Consider the following 18,414-nt stretch of genomic DNA (forward strand, 5'->3'; position numbering starts at 1 on the left):
GAAAATCCTATTTCATTATTATTTTAATCATGGAGTACTTTTCCCTCTTTTTATTTCAATTAAAATATTCTTTTTAATGTGGGAAAATGGTAAATTGGCCACTATACTCTCTTCGACCACTAAAAGCCACTTCTCAGTATCCCATCCTGTAGATCTTCTCATTCCGGTTCCAATGAACTTTTACACTGAGGTGTTCCATCAATTAATCCTCCTGGAATGCCATCTCGAGCACAATTAATTAAGTTAGGCCCCATAATAATGCAATTTTTTGAAAGTTGTTGGAATGCAATAGAACGAAAGGAAAACTGTGCGGGTGATGGAATATGCTAAGCAAATGCCATCGGTTCCCATAAAAACTCTGCAAAACTCCCTCGAAATCCTTGATGACATAAACCTGCTCCCATGATCTGGCCATCTTGTGCCCTGGAAATCTACCCTGGCCTCCACGTGTGCAAGATTCTCCTCCAAAGTTGGCACGTATGAACAATGATGCATGAGAAGGTGTGCATAGTGGCCTTACAAAGTGGGGCAATCAAGTATGCAACAAACCACTCAAGCTCAAGGTCTGAGATGTAACAACCATCCATGAGTGTGCTAAGGGCTATCTCCATAAATTAAAGGATCAATCTTTAAATATTGTGCAATGTGCGATAAAATAAAGGATTGATCATGAATTATCGTGCAATGAGCTATATCCATGGGGGATGGAGTCAAAAGAAGCCAGGTATGTCCATAATTTATAAACCATATGTTAAATCATTCAATTCGTCAAACAACTCATCAAAATGAGCAATATGTCTTCATATGAGCTCAAGAAGGGGAGTGTTCTAGGTAGGACCATGCTCCATACCACAAGCAACCCTTTCACATGTGAATATAATGCATAAGATCTAGGGTGTGGGAGAACAGGAGTCCTAACTGTGCCCATGTTCATCCAAAGTAACAAACCATGTGTAAGCAAGTGAGTATGCCAAATTCTCCATGTGATGATGAGCTCAACTGTTAATTTATGGTATGTTCTATGCTTAAAGCAATTTACTTCTCTTTCTTATTATTATTCACAGATTAGAAATCACATGTGCATAAGTAAAGTGCAGATAGAACATTAAATGATCAACAAAAAACAAGTCAAGACAAGAGACACAAGATGTGGCGGCTAGCCAAGGACAAACCCCAATATGGGGGAATCCTTTGATCAAATCTTCTTTTATCTTCAATAATTCCGCAGAGAGAAATAGTACAAAAATCTGATTCATATCAGTAGTAGCAAACCCTAGATCAGCAACATCAGCGTTAGCGGCTTGATCATCAAAACTAGCGCAGTCGATATCTTGCAAACCGACCGTCGGATCGGCTTGATTCCTTCACCAAAAAATGCGGCCTTTAGAGGAGATCCAGGTACACGTACAACGCAGTTCAGAGGAGGAGGTTTGATGGTCAACGCTAGTCAAACTTTGGATCTGCAGTTGTAGCTTTTGGTTTTGCACCTTCCCTCCACACGTGTGAGAGAAGAGTTACCTACTGCGCAGGAGAGAAGAGCCTCATTACTGCGCTAGAGAGAGAGAGAGAGATGTGATGAGTTGAGTGAGCCCAAATGAGGAAAAGTCTTCTTGTATTTATACACATTTGATGATAATTGAATACATGCAACTGTTGGGCTTCTGAGCCTACATGAGTTGTTGGTGGGCTTGATAATTATTCCAATATCAAAATAAATTCATATCTCCATAAATACTTATCAAAATCGGATGATCTTTAGATCAATCATACACCTCTCGATGAGAGGAGTCTAATAAAAATATTATCAGCCATGAATAAGATGACCCACATGGAGTTTGTCCCTCGTTGCCAATTTTAACACGCCCTCTCAACTAGAGAGAACTCCATCTGCAATCTGTCTGTTGGTCGCTACTATTCATCCATCAAATGCACTGCCCTGTACAGCTTGACCCTTGCCCTGCTCTGCTCTATTCTGCCTGTTATGCTTTGTCTTGTTCTGCCCTGTACTGATCTGTATTGTTCTGCTCTGTTCTGTTCTGCCCTGTACTGATCTGCACTGCTCTGCTCTGTTCTGTACTGATCTGCACTGCTCTGCTCTGTTCTGCTCTGCTCTGCTTTGTTCTGTTCTACTCTGCTTTTGTCTGAATTATGAAGAAGAAGAAATGATTGAGGATGCATCATACTGACTCAAAGTCAGTCTCAGAGTATGTACCACTGGTCCCAGACCAATCTCAACCAACCCGAAGTCAGCGTCATAGTGAGTACAACTCCTACCACTGGTCCCAGACCAGTATCATCCTCCACTGACTCAAAGTCAGTCTCAGAGTGCGTACCACTAGTCCCAGACCAGTCTCAACCGACCCGAAGTCAGTGTCATAGTAGGTACCACTCCTACCACTGGTCCCAGACCAGTATCATTGATTCCAAATCAATGAACGTCATCCTAGCATAGGGAGTACGGTAGATACAACGATGCGTCCATTGGTACTACTATGGTCCCTAACTTCATTTCCCCGCTCATTGATCAAATGAGAGGTACTTCCCATGAGTCCCTGACTGCATGGGTAGGATGCCTCGATAGGAGAACTTAATCAATCCTGTCCTCACAAGAGAACTAATTATCCTACTACAATTGTCATGGAGAACACATCATCCAGACCTCACAAGAGAACAAATCATCCTGCTACATTTTGTCATGGAGAACACATCATCCAGATCTCACAGGAGAACTAATAATCCTGCTACACAAGAGAGCGAATCATCTTGCCCACAGGAGAGGGAATCATCTTGTCCACAGGAGAGCGAATCATCCTGTCCCACAAGAGAGCGAATCATTTTGTCTCACAAGAGAGCGAATGATCTTGTCCACAGGAGAGCGAATCATCTTGTCCACAGGAGAGCGAATCATCTTGTCTCAGTGCACACCATCAGGGGAGAGTGACTCACCTTGTGGTCGTATGTTTCTCCAGTAAGAACTGCAAGCCCCCAGAGCTCCCAGAGCTCAATGTATGCAACATGCAGGACCCTTTTACAAGGGTCTCTTGATGACTTCAAGTCGTTCGGGAAAATCACAGATTTGATCTTTCCTCGGGGCTTTGTCAAAATGTCAGTGGCCTGTACATCTGTCTCAATGCGATGGAGCCTCTTTGCTCATCGACTTACCATATCCCAGATAAAGCGGCATCTGATGTTTATCTGCTGGAGCAATCATCGAATACAAGATTCTATAATCGAATCGCACCTCTGGTTGTTACAGAGAATCATAGTGGTATTCATCATGTGTACAAACAGCTCACTGAAGAGCTTCTGCAACCAGATTGCCTCACAGGAGGCCATACTATCAGCAATGTATTCTGCCTTGGCGGTGCTTAGAGCCACCGACTTCTGCTTCCTGTTCATCCAGGACATCGAGGCAGATTCCAAAGAGAACCAACATTGAGAAGTGCTCTCCATAATGCCTGCTCACTCAGCATTCGAATAATCATGCAGTTTCATATTTCTGGCAGTGTATCTTAATCCATAAGAGATTGTGCCCCGAAGACATCTTAGAAGATTCTTGGCATCAATCCAGTGAGACTCAATCAAATATGAGCTCACCTTGTTCACTGCAAGACATATGTCCAGACGGAGGTTCACCAAGAACATCAACGTGAATGAGTTTATGAAACTCAGAGGCATTTCTTAAATCTGGTCCGACATCACTACCATATAACTTCTGAAAGTTAAGATCCTCGAGGTAGTCACAGGCTTGCAGTCCACGATACCGAATTTTTCCAATATCTTCACCTCATATTTTCCTTGAGATAGGAAAATTTCCCTTGGCTTCTGCTAGACTTCAAGTCCTAGGAAATAGTGCATTAGTCCTAGGTCCTTCATTTCAAATTCAGAAGCCAACTCCCTCTTACATTTGTGAATGAGAGGGTCTGCACCTGTTAGAAAGAGGTCATCCACATACAGCACCAGTATGAGAGGTTTGTCATCTTCAACCTTAAAGTAAGGGTTAGGATCGGCTTCACTCCTAGTGAACCCAACTTCATCAAGTAGCAATCGATCCTCTCATACCATGCTCGGGGTGCTTGCTTTAACCCATAGAGAGCCTTCTTCAACCTGCATACATGAGATTTTCGATCATAAATCTCAAATCCTTCGGGTTGCTCCACGTAGACCTCTTCTTTGATCGAACCATGCAAGAACGCGGTCTTGACATCCATCTAATGTAGGTTCCATCCTTGTGAAGCCGCAAGGGCTATGATCGAGTAGATGGTGGTATATCTGGCAACAGGTACAAATGTCTCGTCATACTCTTTTTCTTGTGGTTCCCTGGTGTCAGCTTCTTGAGAGCTCCTTACTGTAGGAAGATTGTTCACCTTGCTGAGGGCCATATCTTTGTCAAAGGTGACATCATGACTAATCACGACTTCCCTTTGACTGGCTACACAGATTCTATAGCCCTTAGTATTTTCACCATAGCCCACGAAGATTCCTTTCTTTCTAGATGCACCCAATTTATTCCTTTTCTCTTTTGGCACATGAAAATATACAGGGCTTCCAAAAATTCTAAAGTGAGATACGTCAGGTTTCTTACTGGTGAACATTTCTTCAGGAGTCTTGGAACCCAATGCTTGATGAGGGCATCGGTTTTGTACATATACGATGGTGTTTGTAGCTTCGGCCCATAGAAACTTCGAAAGTCTTTGATCATGGAGCATGGCACGAATAGCTTCCACAATCGTAGGGTTCTTCCTTTCCGCCACACCATTCTGTTCAGGGGTATATGGTGTAGTAGTCTCCCTCTTAATGCCAGCCTCTTTACAAAAGTCATGAAACTCGTTAGTTTCATATTCAGTCCCATCATCAGTCCTTAAGATCTTGATCTTCTTTTCGATTCGATTTTCGATTAGGGCTTTGAAGTGTTGAAACCAAGAGAGCACTTCATCCTTCCTTTTCAAGAAGTATATCCAAGTCTTTCGAGAATAGTCATCTGTAAAAGTAAGATAATATAAATATCCTCCAAAGGAGTTCACAGGCACCATACCAGATATGTCTGAGTGAACTAGTTGTAATATATCAGAGGTCTTGCTTTGGCTTGAGGGGAATGGTCCCCTTTTGAGCTTTCCTTCGACACATCCCGGACATACACCTTCTTTCTCTACTCGGAATTCGAGCATCCCTATTACCATTTGTCTTACATCGGGTAGAGCTTTATAATGAAGGTGGGCAAACCTTTGATGCCAAAGTTTAGACTGAAGAGATGTGTCACAAGACATGACACCTAGCGGACTTCCACTGACCTGATATAATGAATCAACTCGAAACCCAAGAGTGAAGGCATCTTTAGCATTATTTTTCCATACACATACCTTGCCATTGCTTAAGTCACCTTGTAGCCTTTGTCTTCCATTGCTAAGATTGACACCAGGTTCTTCTGGAGGTCAGGTACATATAAAACATCCTGTAAGTGGATCGTATTACCTTGATTCAATTTAAGAGAGACATTGCCTACACCTTTCCCGGGATATTTCATATTATCTCCAAGGACAATTTCCAGGTTAGTTTCCTTCTCTATTAGACTATGGAGAACTTCTTTGTAACCAGTGAAGTGCCTTGATGCACCACTATCAATGAGCCAAATTCCCATTGACTCTGAAGGAGTAGAGGTAGATAGAGCAGCTGGTAAATGATATTCATCCTGCTTATTTTCAACAATGTTGGATTCATACTTGGAATTTTTAGCCTTCTTGAATGGTTGTCCTCTTCCTTGATTACCAACACTCCTTTTACCTTTGCTATTAGATTTCCCATTCCTTTGGTTGCCATGACAGAAATTTTGATCATGGTCTCGGTGCGAGATCTTTCTATTAGGGCACTCCTTCGCATAGTGACCTGGTTTATCGCAAATGTAACATCGTCCTTTTTTTCCACCCTTAGGTTCAACCTTTCTTTTTGATTTAGTCCTGGAATTATTTCTTTTCTTATCATGAGAAGAAAAGGCAGCAGGAGGACCTTTAGGCATGGGCATTTCTTGCTCTTCTACTCTTGTTTCTTCTTGAATGCATCTAGCCATTAATTCCTCGAAACCAAGAATTACATTATTGTTCAGAAGAGTAGTCCTGAACACGTACCTTTCGGATGGTAATCCTCCAAGAGTTGTGAGTGCCATTTCCCTCTTAGTAATAGTCTCCCCAATAGATAGGAGATCGTTCCTGATCTCGGTGATCCTTAAGAAGTATGTTTGCATACTCTCATCTTTGCCTTTTTTAATTTCCTTCAGCTTATTCCTAAGAAACAGAACTTGATTTGCATCATTAACTTTAAATAAACTCACCAATCTATCATAGATTTCCTTGGAGGTGTTCAGATTGGAGATGTAGGCCACCAAGCGCTTGTCGATAGAGTCCTATGATTTTCTTTGTTTTGACTTCGCCGGTTTTCCATTTGTTCCTGAAAGCAACGGGTGCATTTGTTGGAGGCTCAACAATATTGCCTCTCATATGGTCCAACACTCCTTGATCTTCTAAGGTTAGATCGATAGACATCTTCCATCCATGATAGTCAGCTTTCTCATGGAGCTTGTTTTCGGCAGGGAAGAGTGTTGAGGACCCCATAGTTCTTTTAGGATAGCCTTGCCAATCTTTTCTTCGATGATTGCTCTTGCTCTTGCTCGGGCTTTGTCTTCACCTCAACGTCGATGCCATGTTAATTTATGGTATGTTCTATGCTTAGAGAAATTTACTTCTCTTTCTTATTATTATTCACAGATTAGCAATCACATGTACATAAGTAAAGTGCAGATAGAACATTAAACGATCAACAGAAAACAAGCCAAGACAAGAGACACAAGATGTGGTGGCTAGCTAGGGACAAACCCCAATATGGGGAAACCCTTTGATCAAATCTTATTTTATCTTCAATAATTTAGCAAAGAGAAATAGTACAAAAATCTGATTCATATCAGTGGTAGCAAACCCTAGATCAGCAACATCAGCATTAGCGGCTTCATCATCAAAACTAGGGCAGTCGATATCTTGCAAACCGACCATCGGATCGGCTTGATTCCTTCACTAAAAAATGCAACCTTTAGAGGAGATCCAGGTACACGTACAACACAATTCAGAGGAGGAGGTCTGATGGTCAACGCTGGTCAAACTTTGGATCTGCAGTTGCAACTTCAGGTTTTGCACCTTCCTTCCACACGTGTGAGAGAAGAATCACCTACTGCGCAGGAGAGAAGAGCCTCTTTACTGCACTGGAGAGAGAGAGAGATGTGATGAGTTGAGTGAGTCCAAATGAGGAAAATTCCTCCTGTATTTATACACATATGATGATAATTGAATAGATTCGACTGTTGGGCTTTTGAGCCTACATGAGTTGTTGGTAGGCTTGATAATTTTTCCATAATCAAAATAAATTCATATCTCCATAGATACTTATCGGAATTGGATGATTTTTCGATCAATCCTACACCTCTCGACGAGAGGAGTCTAATAAAAATATTATCAGCCATGAATAAGATGACCCACATGGAGTTTGGCCCTAGTTGCCAATTTTAACATCAACCAAATGATCCACCAGATGTAGTGTCCACTTAACCCCAAAATGTTAGGGTGTTCCACCAACAGATTCATACATCCTCATTTCCTATACTCTCGTAAGGAGTGGAGACTAGAACATCATGATCAAGTGTAATGCTATCTCTATATGATTAGCAAGTATACCAAACATAACACTATCAAAACCTCGAGCACATCACTATGCATGTCATCATCAATCCAAGGAACCAAGTGAAAACTCTAGCTATCTGAAGCTCCTTGTGATGAAAATCACAAGGGTGGTGAAAAAAGTTCATTAGTATAAGATTCATGCAAACTGAAGGTTAATAGGCTCAAAATTGGATAAGCATTAGTTCCTTATCCTCCATCACCCTTTTACTCTCATTATACTATAAAAAAGACACAAAAACATTGTTTTGCTAGAACTGTCTCTTCACATAACCTTTGAGCTTCATTGTTTTAACTTTAGTAATCCTGATACCTAGGGATACCCCCCAGGAGTTGGAGAAAAGCCAACCAAAAGTGAGAGGATAGGTCTGTTGGGTGACAGTGGTGACTGTCCTAATAGTTTCCCCTTGGGTTGCACCTTGTGGATTAGAGCTTTTATCATTAAGGATAGTTGGGAAGGTAACAGTTCTCAGCTTTAGTACGGGTTTCATTCTCTCTTTTTGAAAAAAATCTAATAGCCTCAATATGTAAAGGAACATTTTATGGAGCATAGTTTCAGAGTTCTGTGCTTGTCAAGGAATAGGATATCCTGTAGTTTGACTTGTAGAGAGGGTTCTTTTAGCATTAATTTGAAATCTCAGTTTTGTCAGTCAACATACCTAGACTCTAGAGAAGATATCAGTAAGCTTGAATATCTTGTAGCTGTTATTGCTATAGATATAGCTAGGGACATTGCTCCTGTAATGTCACAGAATAGCCTTTTTCTCTGTTGAAAAAGTACTTCCCATTCAGAATATCTTAGAAGAGATTGAAAAAGTACTTCCCATTCAGAATATCTTAGAAGAGATCTTCCAAGCAATAAAAGCAAAACTTTTCTATGAGAAACGTGAACCAGCCTGGGGAGCAAAAGGAGGGCTCTAGAACTTTCCAGACTGAAGAACTGATTGCATTACAAAACCAATTCATTGGAAACAAAGAAAACTGAACATTTATATTTTATATTTAAGATTCATGCTTGCTGATATTTTTTTTAAATCCTAAAGTGACATATGACACCAGTGTTGCAAACATCCCGATTTTACTGCGATAAAATCACAAATTTTTTTGGTCGAGCCGATGTTTGCCGATTTTTACCAATATTTTGGTGGTATCTTAATTTTGATGATGTTTGCTGTTTTTTTACCGATATTTTCCCAATTTTTACAATATTTTGGTTTTCTGGACCCTTGCCGATTTTATCCTGACGCCGATGTTTGCAACATTGTATGACACTAGTCCATAGACCTCATTTGAAGATTGAGAACTGCAAACTTAGGCTTAGGCTAGATTTGGTGGCCTATATTCCCCAGGATAGCCTATAACAGAGTAACAACTACAAGGTAATAACCAGTAAAATCTGATATCAAATTTGCTTTGACAATGTTTACACTAGGGCAACTGCCAGCATTACGGCATGACATCAAAAAAGACACTGGACATTACAAGATAAATTTTCCTTATCGTGAAAGATTAGGGATCTTCAACTCTTTGAGCTGTTAAAGAACTTTTGGTTTTGATATTTTTCAGGAACGAAACATCTAGAGCTAAACTGTGATGATTGTTCAGTAGGCATCTAAAAATAAATTCACGCTTTCTCTATGAATGTATATTATGTACTCCTTTGAGAGGTGCCATGTCAGTAAATTTAAAAATGGCTGATTTCAGATTGGATGTATCAGCAGTTGTATTATGTGAAACTTCAATATGTTATATGTCTAATTTGAAGCTTCATATTATCCATTGTCTATATGTTTCCTTAGAACCCTAAATTTGCCCCATTTTTAGGGCTGAAAAGTTTCAGAATCACTGCATTTCTATGTGTAGCTATGCTTCTATCTGTGTCCCTTCTTATGCATCCCATAGCAGAAGATTTTGGAGTATGATTTGCTCCAAAACTTATGCTAAGTTATGGGCTGATAACCAAATGGAAAAGATTATGGCAAAACTCAATTAAATATAGCCTCTTCATATCATATCAAAGTTTCAACAATTAGGGAGATTGATATGGCACCATTCTGTATGCTTGTAATTCACTATAAAATAAATAAATGTTCTAGGCAACAGTTTAAACTGCATGTTTAGCTGACTGCTGCTGTTTTTCACGGGACCCATTTTGTAGGCTTCTGTACATGCTCTATTACAAGCAGCCAGTGAAATTGCATCGCGAGGGGACGGCAGAGACAGAGAGGTTAATGTTTTCGTCCAACGAAGGTCAGAAGTTTATCAACCACATTTTCTGCCAAAGCATTTTATTCGTTGGAGCTTTCCATGCTTTGTGACTTAGGAATGTCCAAAAGAAGTAATCAACTGTAAATTGTAATGAAAGAATCAGGAAGCAGTCTGAAAAATATGCTAAGTTCAAACGAAGTACCTGCTTGATTTGGTGGATTTCATTATTAGTTGTTTTCTCTGTTCTGGGCTGTTGGGGCAACTCAAAATGTTTGGTCTGAATAACTTTAAATGTTTCAAGTGTGAAACTCTTAAAACTATGCGTTTTGGAATTTGTATTGGTAGTTTTTGTGTAATGTCATAGACAAAAGTAACAGAACCATACTAAACTTCTCTAGCATTCTTTGAATGTGACTTGCACTTCTTGTGACTGTAGGAGTCAGGAGTCCAGGACAGATGTTAATGTGACATAAAATAAAATATTAACTAGAAAATTGATTCTCAATGTTATCCAGCAAATATCAAAGCAAAAATGGATAGACCTATGAATGGGATTGTTAGAGGAGAAAACATTGAGTTCCAAGAGTTGGGATCCCTTGAGGCTTTCCTTTGAAACAAAAAATTCGGGGGATTATTTTGAAACAATTTTCTGATTGGCTCCAGATCCATTATTGACAGGTCAAATTACTATTCAGAGATAACATTATTGTGAGGGAAAGCGACTCTGAACAACAAACCTGGAAAAATTCCCCAAGTCAATATTTATCCTCCTTGGAATTCCAAACTACTTCATTTTGTGAAAAGATTCTAAATCCTCACTGTTTGGATTCTGGAAGACAACAAATTGCACTGGTTTTAGCCAATGCTAGACAAGTGCGAAAATTGACAAGTTACTGCTTTGCAAGAGGCGTAGAAATTGACTTGCGTAGTTTATGGTAAGTCTGAAAATGAGTGCTCCAAATCTAGAACTCTATCAACACTTGATACAAAATTTATGCTAGTTCCCACCAAATTTTCCTCCACAGGGATCAAAATTTGGTCTTAGACCCTGATTTGCACCAGCAGAAACTGCAGAAAGTAAGAATTTGCTGGCTTCTGGGAGGATCTCCAGAGTCTGTTTGGAGCATGCTTACAGGCGTTGGAAAGATATTTTTAGAGATTTACACCTCATATTGTTTGAGGTTCCACATTGTGATTTTCATCACATGTAATGGAGTTTGCTGGTGGTTCCTTGAAGCTTCTATGATGGACTTGTGGGAGATACACCTTCGTTGAGTGTCTTCTTTTTTTGGCATTAGGCCTTTGGTTGGGGAGCTTCACTTCTCTACTTGCTGTATGGTCATGGTTTTGGTGCTACTTGCATATGCTGCTTAATGGATCACTCTCTGGATACATGAGTGCTTGCTTCTTCATGTGTTTATCTTCTTCATGGGGCATCCTACTGACTAGGTGTGTTGATGTTATGATGTTGGTTTGTCACTAGGAGGGAGTGTTCTACATGGTTCTCGTGAGTTGGATGTGTGAAGGGGATGTTGAAATGTGTAACTAGGTTCGGTCTTCATAAATATGAAATGTACTTTTGATTCTTGTATATTGTAAAAATAAAGAAAATTTATTATTGTTATTTTTGTAGCATGGGTTTCATGCTCAAGGTCTTTTTATTTAGAGGTCAAGCACCAATTGAGTGCTTCTAGGGTTTGTCCTAGGGTAAAGAAGTCAAAAGAGTCATCGTCATATGAAGAAGACCCCATTGGGCACATTGTAACAAGTAAAAATAATTATTTTGTATTTTAAAGTGTCAAAATACCCTCCAAGACCAAGTCGGCCTGGCAGCTAAGAAGTTGGCCTCATTAGGGCATGTTGTCCTCCTTGGAAGCTTATATATAGGAGGGAACTCGACCTCCTATGGGCACTCAATTATTTTCTCATCATCTAAGCGAAAGAGAAGTAGAAGAAGGCTAGCGAAGAAGGAAGAAGGACGAACGACGAAGGTTTGGGTTATTTCTCTCTCTCTCTCTCTCTCACGTGCGAAGAAGGAAGGCTAGGGTTTTGATGCTGCAAGGTCGAAGTTGAGGAAATTGCAGAAAGGAGGTCGAAGAAAGGACTATTAAGTCACCTACAAGTCCTAGAAGGAGAAGCAACCCAAGTGAAGGTCAAAGGAAGCTTTGGAAGCCCTAGAATTTCTCACACGTGTGGAAGCAGTAGCTATGCAGGGGTTGAAAATTTCATACTTGCAGTGGAGGCTGAAATTTTGTAGCTGGGGGTTGAAGTTGTGCAGCTGGAAGATATTTGATTGGGTTTGACTTGGATAGAAGGAGCACATCATCAAGAAGGTTTGGCTTGGTCTGGGAAGGTTATTGGTTTTGGTCTAGAGGTCTTGAAAGTCGTCATTTGAAGAATTTATAAGAGAAGAGATTTGTGGGTTTTCCTCTCAATTGGATAGGTTTTGGCCTTGGCTTGCAGTGTACATCCTGTGTTCTTATGTATTGTTGATCTTCTTGTTTTGTTAGTTGTTTGATGATAAGAACAACATAATAATAAGAGAAGCTAATAATCAAGTAAATTAAAAAGACATCACAAGCAGTTATCAAGTTTAAGAGAAATCATCCTAATTGCAGCCCCAAAGATTTCTCAACAGGGGAGTGTTTGACAGATAATTCCCTTTGCATACATAAGCGAACTCTCTAGATCTAGTGGCTTGATCTAGAAACAGTAGAGACAAAAACATTTATGCTTTCCTTAGAGAAATTAGAACATGGAGGAAAGACCTACCTGGAATGCAATACAAGTTCTCCTCTTCTCCTTGCTTGTATGCTTCAGCTCCAAATCCAAATGCTATAAATGGAACCCCTGAAACAACTAAAACAAGCAAGAGCACTACAACATACAAATAACATGTACTAACATCTCTAAACAACGAGTCAAGAAGGCATTGTAATACATATGCATTAATGAGACATAAGTATAGGAAAACAAAGCACTTTTTGTATTAATGAATGTAGGAGAAATTGCAACCCTTTATAGATCTTGACCTTGTAGATGTCTCCCAACTATCTTGTCCTTCCCTTGCCACAAAGAAATCCTTCAATCACAACTCAAGTGCATGGATGGATAATGGATCTGTTGTCACTCAGATTGTACAGGCACTGCGACAACTGCTCAGGGCGGGGGCTGTCACTCTGATCCCCGCGCACTCCGTTGTAGCTGTCTTCCGACAACATGTTGAAAAATGTAACTAGGTCTGGTCTTCATAATGACATGTAATTGTGATTTTATACAAGAGATGTAAAGAAGAAAAATAAATTATTGTAATGCTTGCATCATGGGTTTCATGAGCAAGATATTTGTTTTAAGTTAAGACTCCCATTGAGAGCTTTTAGGAATTTTGTCATCTAGTCATAAAGTATAAAGAGTCATTTTCATGTAATGAGACATGTTACACATTGTAAAGAGTCACACTTGTCTATGTAAAGACATCCTCTAAGACCTTGTCACTAGTCCTCTTCAAGTCAGCCTACAACGAATGGAGAAACCTAGAAGATGATGTCAGCCTTCCTTCAAGTAATCATGTTGGCCTAAAGGACATGAGCAAGCATGTATATATAGCAGTACTCGACCTCATTGGAGGGCAAGCAATTCTGTGAAGACAAGCCTACTATCATAAGTGCGAAGAAGGACTAGAAAAAAGAAGCGAAGGACCAAAGATGGATAGCGAAGGGAAGAACACTTCTGGGAAGTATGATTTGGGCTAGTATACTCTCCCACGTGCGAAGGCAACAGATCCGAAGGCATCTAGCAAAGGTCGAAGAACTTGCAACTACATTGAGGTGATCTTGTTTGGGTAAAGGATCTCACTAGAAGAAGCTGAGTAGAAGTGCTATAGGTCTCTCTCTCTTGAAGAGACTAATCAAGGAGTGAAATTGTTCTAGGGTTTCTGAAATAGGGTTGACCTAAGAGACCGAGATTCTCAAGGAAGTCGAAAAGAGCAGTGTGGAAAGGAAGAGTCCGAGATTCTAGAAGGAAGCCGAGAAAGAGAAGAGGAAGAGTAGTAAGGAGGCTAGTGACTTGGTCTTGGGAGGACTCTAGTGTCAAGGGTCTTTGTCATGGTCTTGGTGTTCATCAATTGAATATCTATAAGAAGAATTTCGTTTTGGTTTTCCTCTCAAAGAGTGAGAGGTTTTGGCCCTGGCTGACAAGCCTACATACTGTGTCTCTTGTCTTTTGTTGTTTATGATTTGGTAATTGTCTTGATGAAAAGAACACAATAATAACCTTAAGAAGAGAAGATCATAATCAAGAAGTAAAAGTCTATCACAAGCAATTATCAAGAAGAGAAATCTCCTAACTATTGATGCCCTAGATTTCTCAACATGGTATCAGAGCTTAGGTGCTGAAGTCAAGGAGGGGCATTTTATCAAAGAGACACATAAGGATCACGGTTCAAGAAAGGGATCAAGGCAAGACAAAGAATACCAAGCAAGAGATCAAAATCATACCTAAAACCCTAGATCGAAGAAATCTACTTCAGCAAGAGTCTCGAAGGAAGCAGAAAGAAAGGATCAAAAACCCTAGAAGCATTTCTGAGATCATCAATCACCGAAGGAGTGGAAGCTCAAAGAACATTGTCATAATATTCAAGAAGGGTCGTAAAGCAAGCTCTCTCTCATCAATCTTTCAAGGAGTAATCTTCTATCTACATCAACATCAAGATTAAGGAGGAAGAAAGTAAAGAAAGCAACATCTACTCAAGTAAGTTTATGACTTCATCTGATACTATCAAAATGTCTTTTTGCAAGGAGAGCAACAAATTGGTTGGGGCTTCAAATTTCCTTGCATGAAAGAAAAGAACAGACCTAAATCTCATTGAGAATGAAGTCATGGATCACATCAAGGGGTCAATAACCCAACCTCCCAAAGAATATACTCAAGCACATGCTAGATTCATGAAAGGGGAAGTGAGGGCCTAGAGGATTCTCATAGAATCCATCAAAGACTCTCTCATCCCATATGTATCAAAATTAGACACTGCAAAAGCAATATATGACAAATTGGTAGAGTTGTTTTCTGTAAGTACTGCAGGAGAAGTTATCTCTCTAAGGCAAGAACTCTACAAATTAAAGATCTCAAAGGAAGAAGGAATAGCCTCATATTTTATGAGGATTTTAGAAATAAGAGATCAACTTCAAGATCTGGGTGAAATAATGTTTGACAAAGAAATGACTACTGTAGTATTGAATGCACTACCGAAGGAATGGGGCAACTTCACTTCAAGTATTTATGGGAAGAAAGAAGCCACTCATTTCCAGGATCTATGGTCATTATGCAAGATCGAAGAAACCAGACTGAAGGCAAAAAATGATGTAGGATGAAATAAACAGAATCAAGCATATGCTGCTATGGCAACAAGAAAAAGAAAGTTTGGAAAATTTGGTCCTCAAAAGAAAAAGAAGAACATGGCTAAAGTGCAGTGCTATGGTTGTCAAGGATATGAGCACTATAGAAGAGATTGTCCTAAGCTTAAAAGGGACAATAACAAGAGGAATAAGGAAGAAGCGCATATTACCGATGAAGTGGAAGAACTTGAGACAAAGAAGCCTAAGAAGGAGGAAGTTTCCCTCTCCAAGGCTTGCTAGATTTTGTGGTAACAAAACCCACTCATCTAACACGCACTGTCAGGGTCGACAGCTAAAAAAAAATAAAAAAATAGTAATAAAATTTATGAGTTGTCCACTTCTAGCTCATTGATAAGAGCATATTCAGTGATTGATAGTTGTCCACTTCAAATTTCAACTCTCTACTTGGACTCACATGCACCCCTTTATATTAAGGTAGAAATGTTGGAAACCTATTTCTTAGGGGTTATCGTAAATTGTATTATTCACTGGAGAAAGAATGTGAAGAGTCTCAAAGGAATATGAAGAGTCCTTGGGAGTCCAAGAGTCCTCTTGGAAGATGAATCTAAATGTCATAGAATGTTGTACTTATATGTGTATCATTTGAATGAAACACATCACGCGCTTATCTAATTTTGATTTCCATTTTTCATGGATCCAACAACCCTTTCCTCGGCCTTTGTTTTTGCACTCCTCGAATAGCGTTTCGCTTTTCTTTAGTTAGCTTGTTTTGCAAGCTTTATTGATTCCTTTGAATCCCCTTTTAGTATGGGAAATTCATTGCTCATAGGGGTTGAGATGTTCTTCAAGTCCCTTTTATTTTGATAATCGTGATGTGCATGGGGCTTGAGGTTATGGCTTCATATGGGGGTAGAGCTCAAGCTAACTTTGCTTTTGAATCTATGATTCGTCCCTTGCCTTTATTTTGCATTTTGACATTTGGCACTTGCTTTTTTGTTCTTTCTTGCATATCAACCTCTAAGCATTTTGAAGCCCTTTCTTCTCATAGGATGAGGCAAACAGGGAACCAATATGAGTGACTGATAACAACCAACCCAAAAGGCATGAGAATGGAGAAAGGGTTGGGTGGAAAGTGTTAGGTATGGAAAGATATAGACATACTATCTCTATCTCAGTCTCCTATTCACGCCCCTCCTATACAAGGAAAGAAAAACCCTGTGGTGGTTACACTTGACTAGAAGGAATTGATGACCACCAAAGTGAAATAAGGAAACAAGCATGACTTCCGAGCATCGCGATTTATTATCTGATTTCAACCCATGATCCTTACTTAAATGCCTAATACATTAATTGTAAACACTTCGTATTGAACAATGGCTATTGTACCTTGTGTGTTGAACCATCATCATTGGATGAGTATGCTGATTGGGTGAGTGAGCCAAGCCTGATATATAAGGAGCATTTGAGGGGCTGCTGTCTGGAAATCTGCATCAGAGAAGAAAAGTTTTCTCCTTTTGTTGCCTATATATGTGGATGGGAAACAATTCTGACACAATAACTAGGGCTAGGAGGCATGTGGATGGATCAAAAGCAAGCAGATTTTCCTAACTATGGGCTCATCTTACCAGATAATTTATTGTGCACTCTGATTTGGTATCTTGATTGCTTTCCCTTATGCTTATAATAATCTAGTAAGAAATCTGTGCCCAGAGCTCCCCCCATTTAATTGATAGCAGTGCAGGCTGTTACACCTTCCATTCCACTATGTTGTAATCACCCCTAGCAGCCAATTACCATAGCACGTGTTTGCAATGGAGATTAATTTGTTGTTTTCACATTTTGGTCTTGGAATGTTTGTCAGTGTGCATGCATTCTCATTTACTCTAACCCCTGCAAATGGGCACGGCAGGCCTAATGCTGCATTACGTTTACTTGCTATCTTTTCCTCCATTAGCGGTCTGTTGACCTTTCTTTAGGCCATTAGTTGTTTAATAAACATGACTCTTTCATGTTCTAGTAGGTCAGTTTACGATTTTCTTTGTTATATGAGATACCATTTGGTTCTAACGTACTGACATTTTTCTGCAGTCTACTACGCCAATCTAGCCCATTGGAAAAATCAATTAGAGATCAACTGTTTTCCAAGGACCCTGTGGCATGCGAATGGTTTTGGTCTGAACAACATCCTGCTGTTGTAACAAACATTATCAATATCTTAGAAAATGATCCACGCTTCACTGCAGTAACATCACTGTAAGTAAATATTGAAGCTTTAGAATTAGTAGTTCTTCACTTTACAACAATGTTCAGTAGCAGAATTGCTTTGCAAGTTTTTAGATGGGAAATGTTGAGCAGAAATGGAATTAGATTTATCTGTAACAGAAATGTTTTTTCATTGGTTCCAGAGAATGGGAGGGAGCACCATTGAGTTCAAGTAGGGCAAGTGATTTGTCTCTTCTTATGCTGGCACTGAGCAGTATGGCTGCAGTTATGAAACTTGGACCAGCCAAAGTTTCTTGCCCCCAATTTTCTTCCACCTTATTCGAAATGAATGGTAAATTAATGGATACACTGGCCAATTTAATTCCTATAGATCAAGTATATCACTTCACTACGGAGGTGGGTCTACGGCGGGAGTTTCTTGGATACTTTGGTCCACGAGCCACTGCTTACAGGGGTAAAAATAATATGGGAGGAGAAGGAGCATTTTGGGTTGATCTGGTTCAGCAACAACTTCGGGGAGCAATCAGCAGGGAACGAATATGGTCAAGGTTGACAACATATGAAAGCATTGAGGTTAAATAAGTTCAAGTTCCAGAGTTAACCTGATCCCTCCTATAACTTTGTTATTGAAGATAATGAAATTGAAGATTCCTTTTGTTCTTTCTGAATAAAGTGTGATAGCCTCAACGAAAGTTTAGTTGTTGAAAATAAATTACTTGGACGCAACCTTTTAAAACTGAAATGCTATATACCTCATACTTTCTAGCACTACATGTCTTACATTGAGTCCAGAAACAAGAGAGTGGTTGAAGACAAGTACTGCATCTGTTTCTGAATTTGAATTGTTTATTATCTTTGCCATCTATTATTCATATTTGCATTTGCAATAGCTAGATTCTTGTAAACTTAAT

The 18,414-nt window shown here is 39.6% G+C and overlaps 1 protein-coding gene across 1 annotated transcript in view; it reads left to right on the plus strand.

The window, feature by feature from the left end:
* Window positions 1–18,100, plus strand: part of LOC149218723 (uncharacterized) — a 104,641-nt gene extending 86,541 nt beyond the window's left edge. The window contains exons 3-5 of the mRNA XM_089384135.1: window positions 9,877–9,968; window positions 17,369–17,533; window positions 17,686–18,100. Coding sequence (XP_089240261.1) covers window positions 9,877–9,968; window positions 17,369–17,533; window positions 17,686–18,085 — 657 coding nt within the window. The 3' untranslated portion in view covers window positions 18,086–18,100. The remainder of the gene's footprint in view (window positions 1–9,876; window positions 9,969–17,368; window positions 17,534–17,685) is intronic.
* The last annotated feature ends 314 nt before the right edge of the window (window positions 18,101–18,414 follow it).

The sequence above is a fragment of the Pinus tabuliformis genome, chromosome Q (genome assembly GCF_031772625.1).
Source record: "Pinus tabuliformis cultivar Carrire ecotype Pingquan chromosome Q, CPIR1, whole genome shotgun sequence".
Classification (NCBI taxonomy): Eukaryota; Viridiplantae; Streptophyta; class Pinopsida; order Pinales; family Pinaceae; genus Pinus; species Pinus tabuliformis.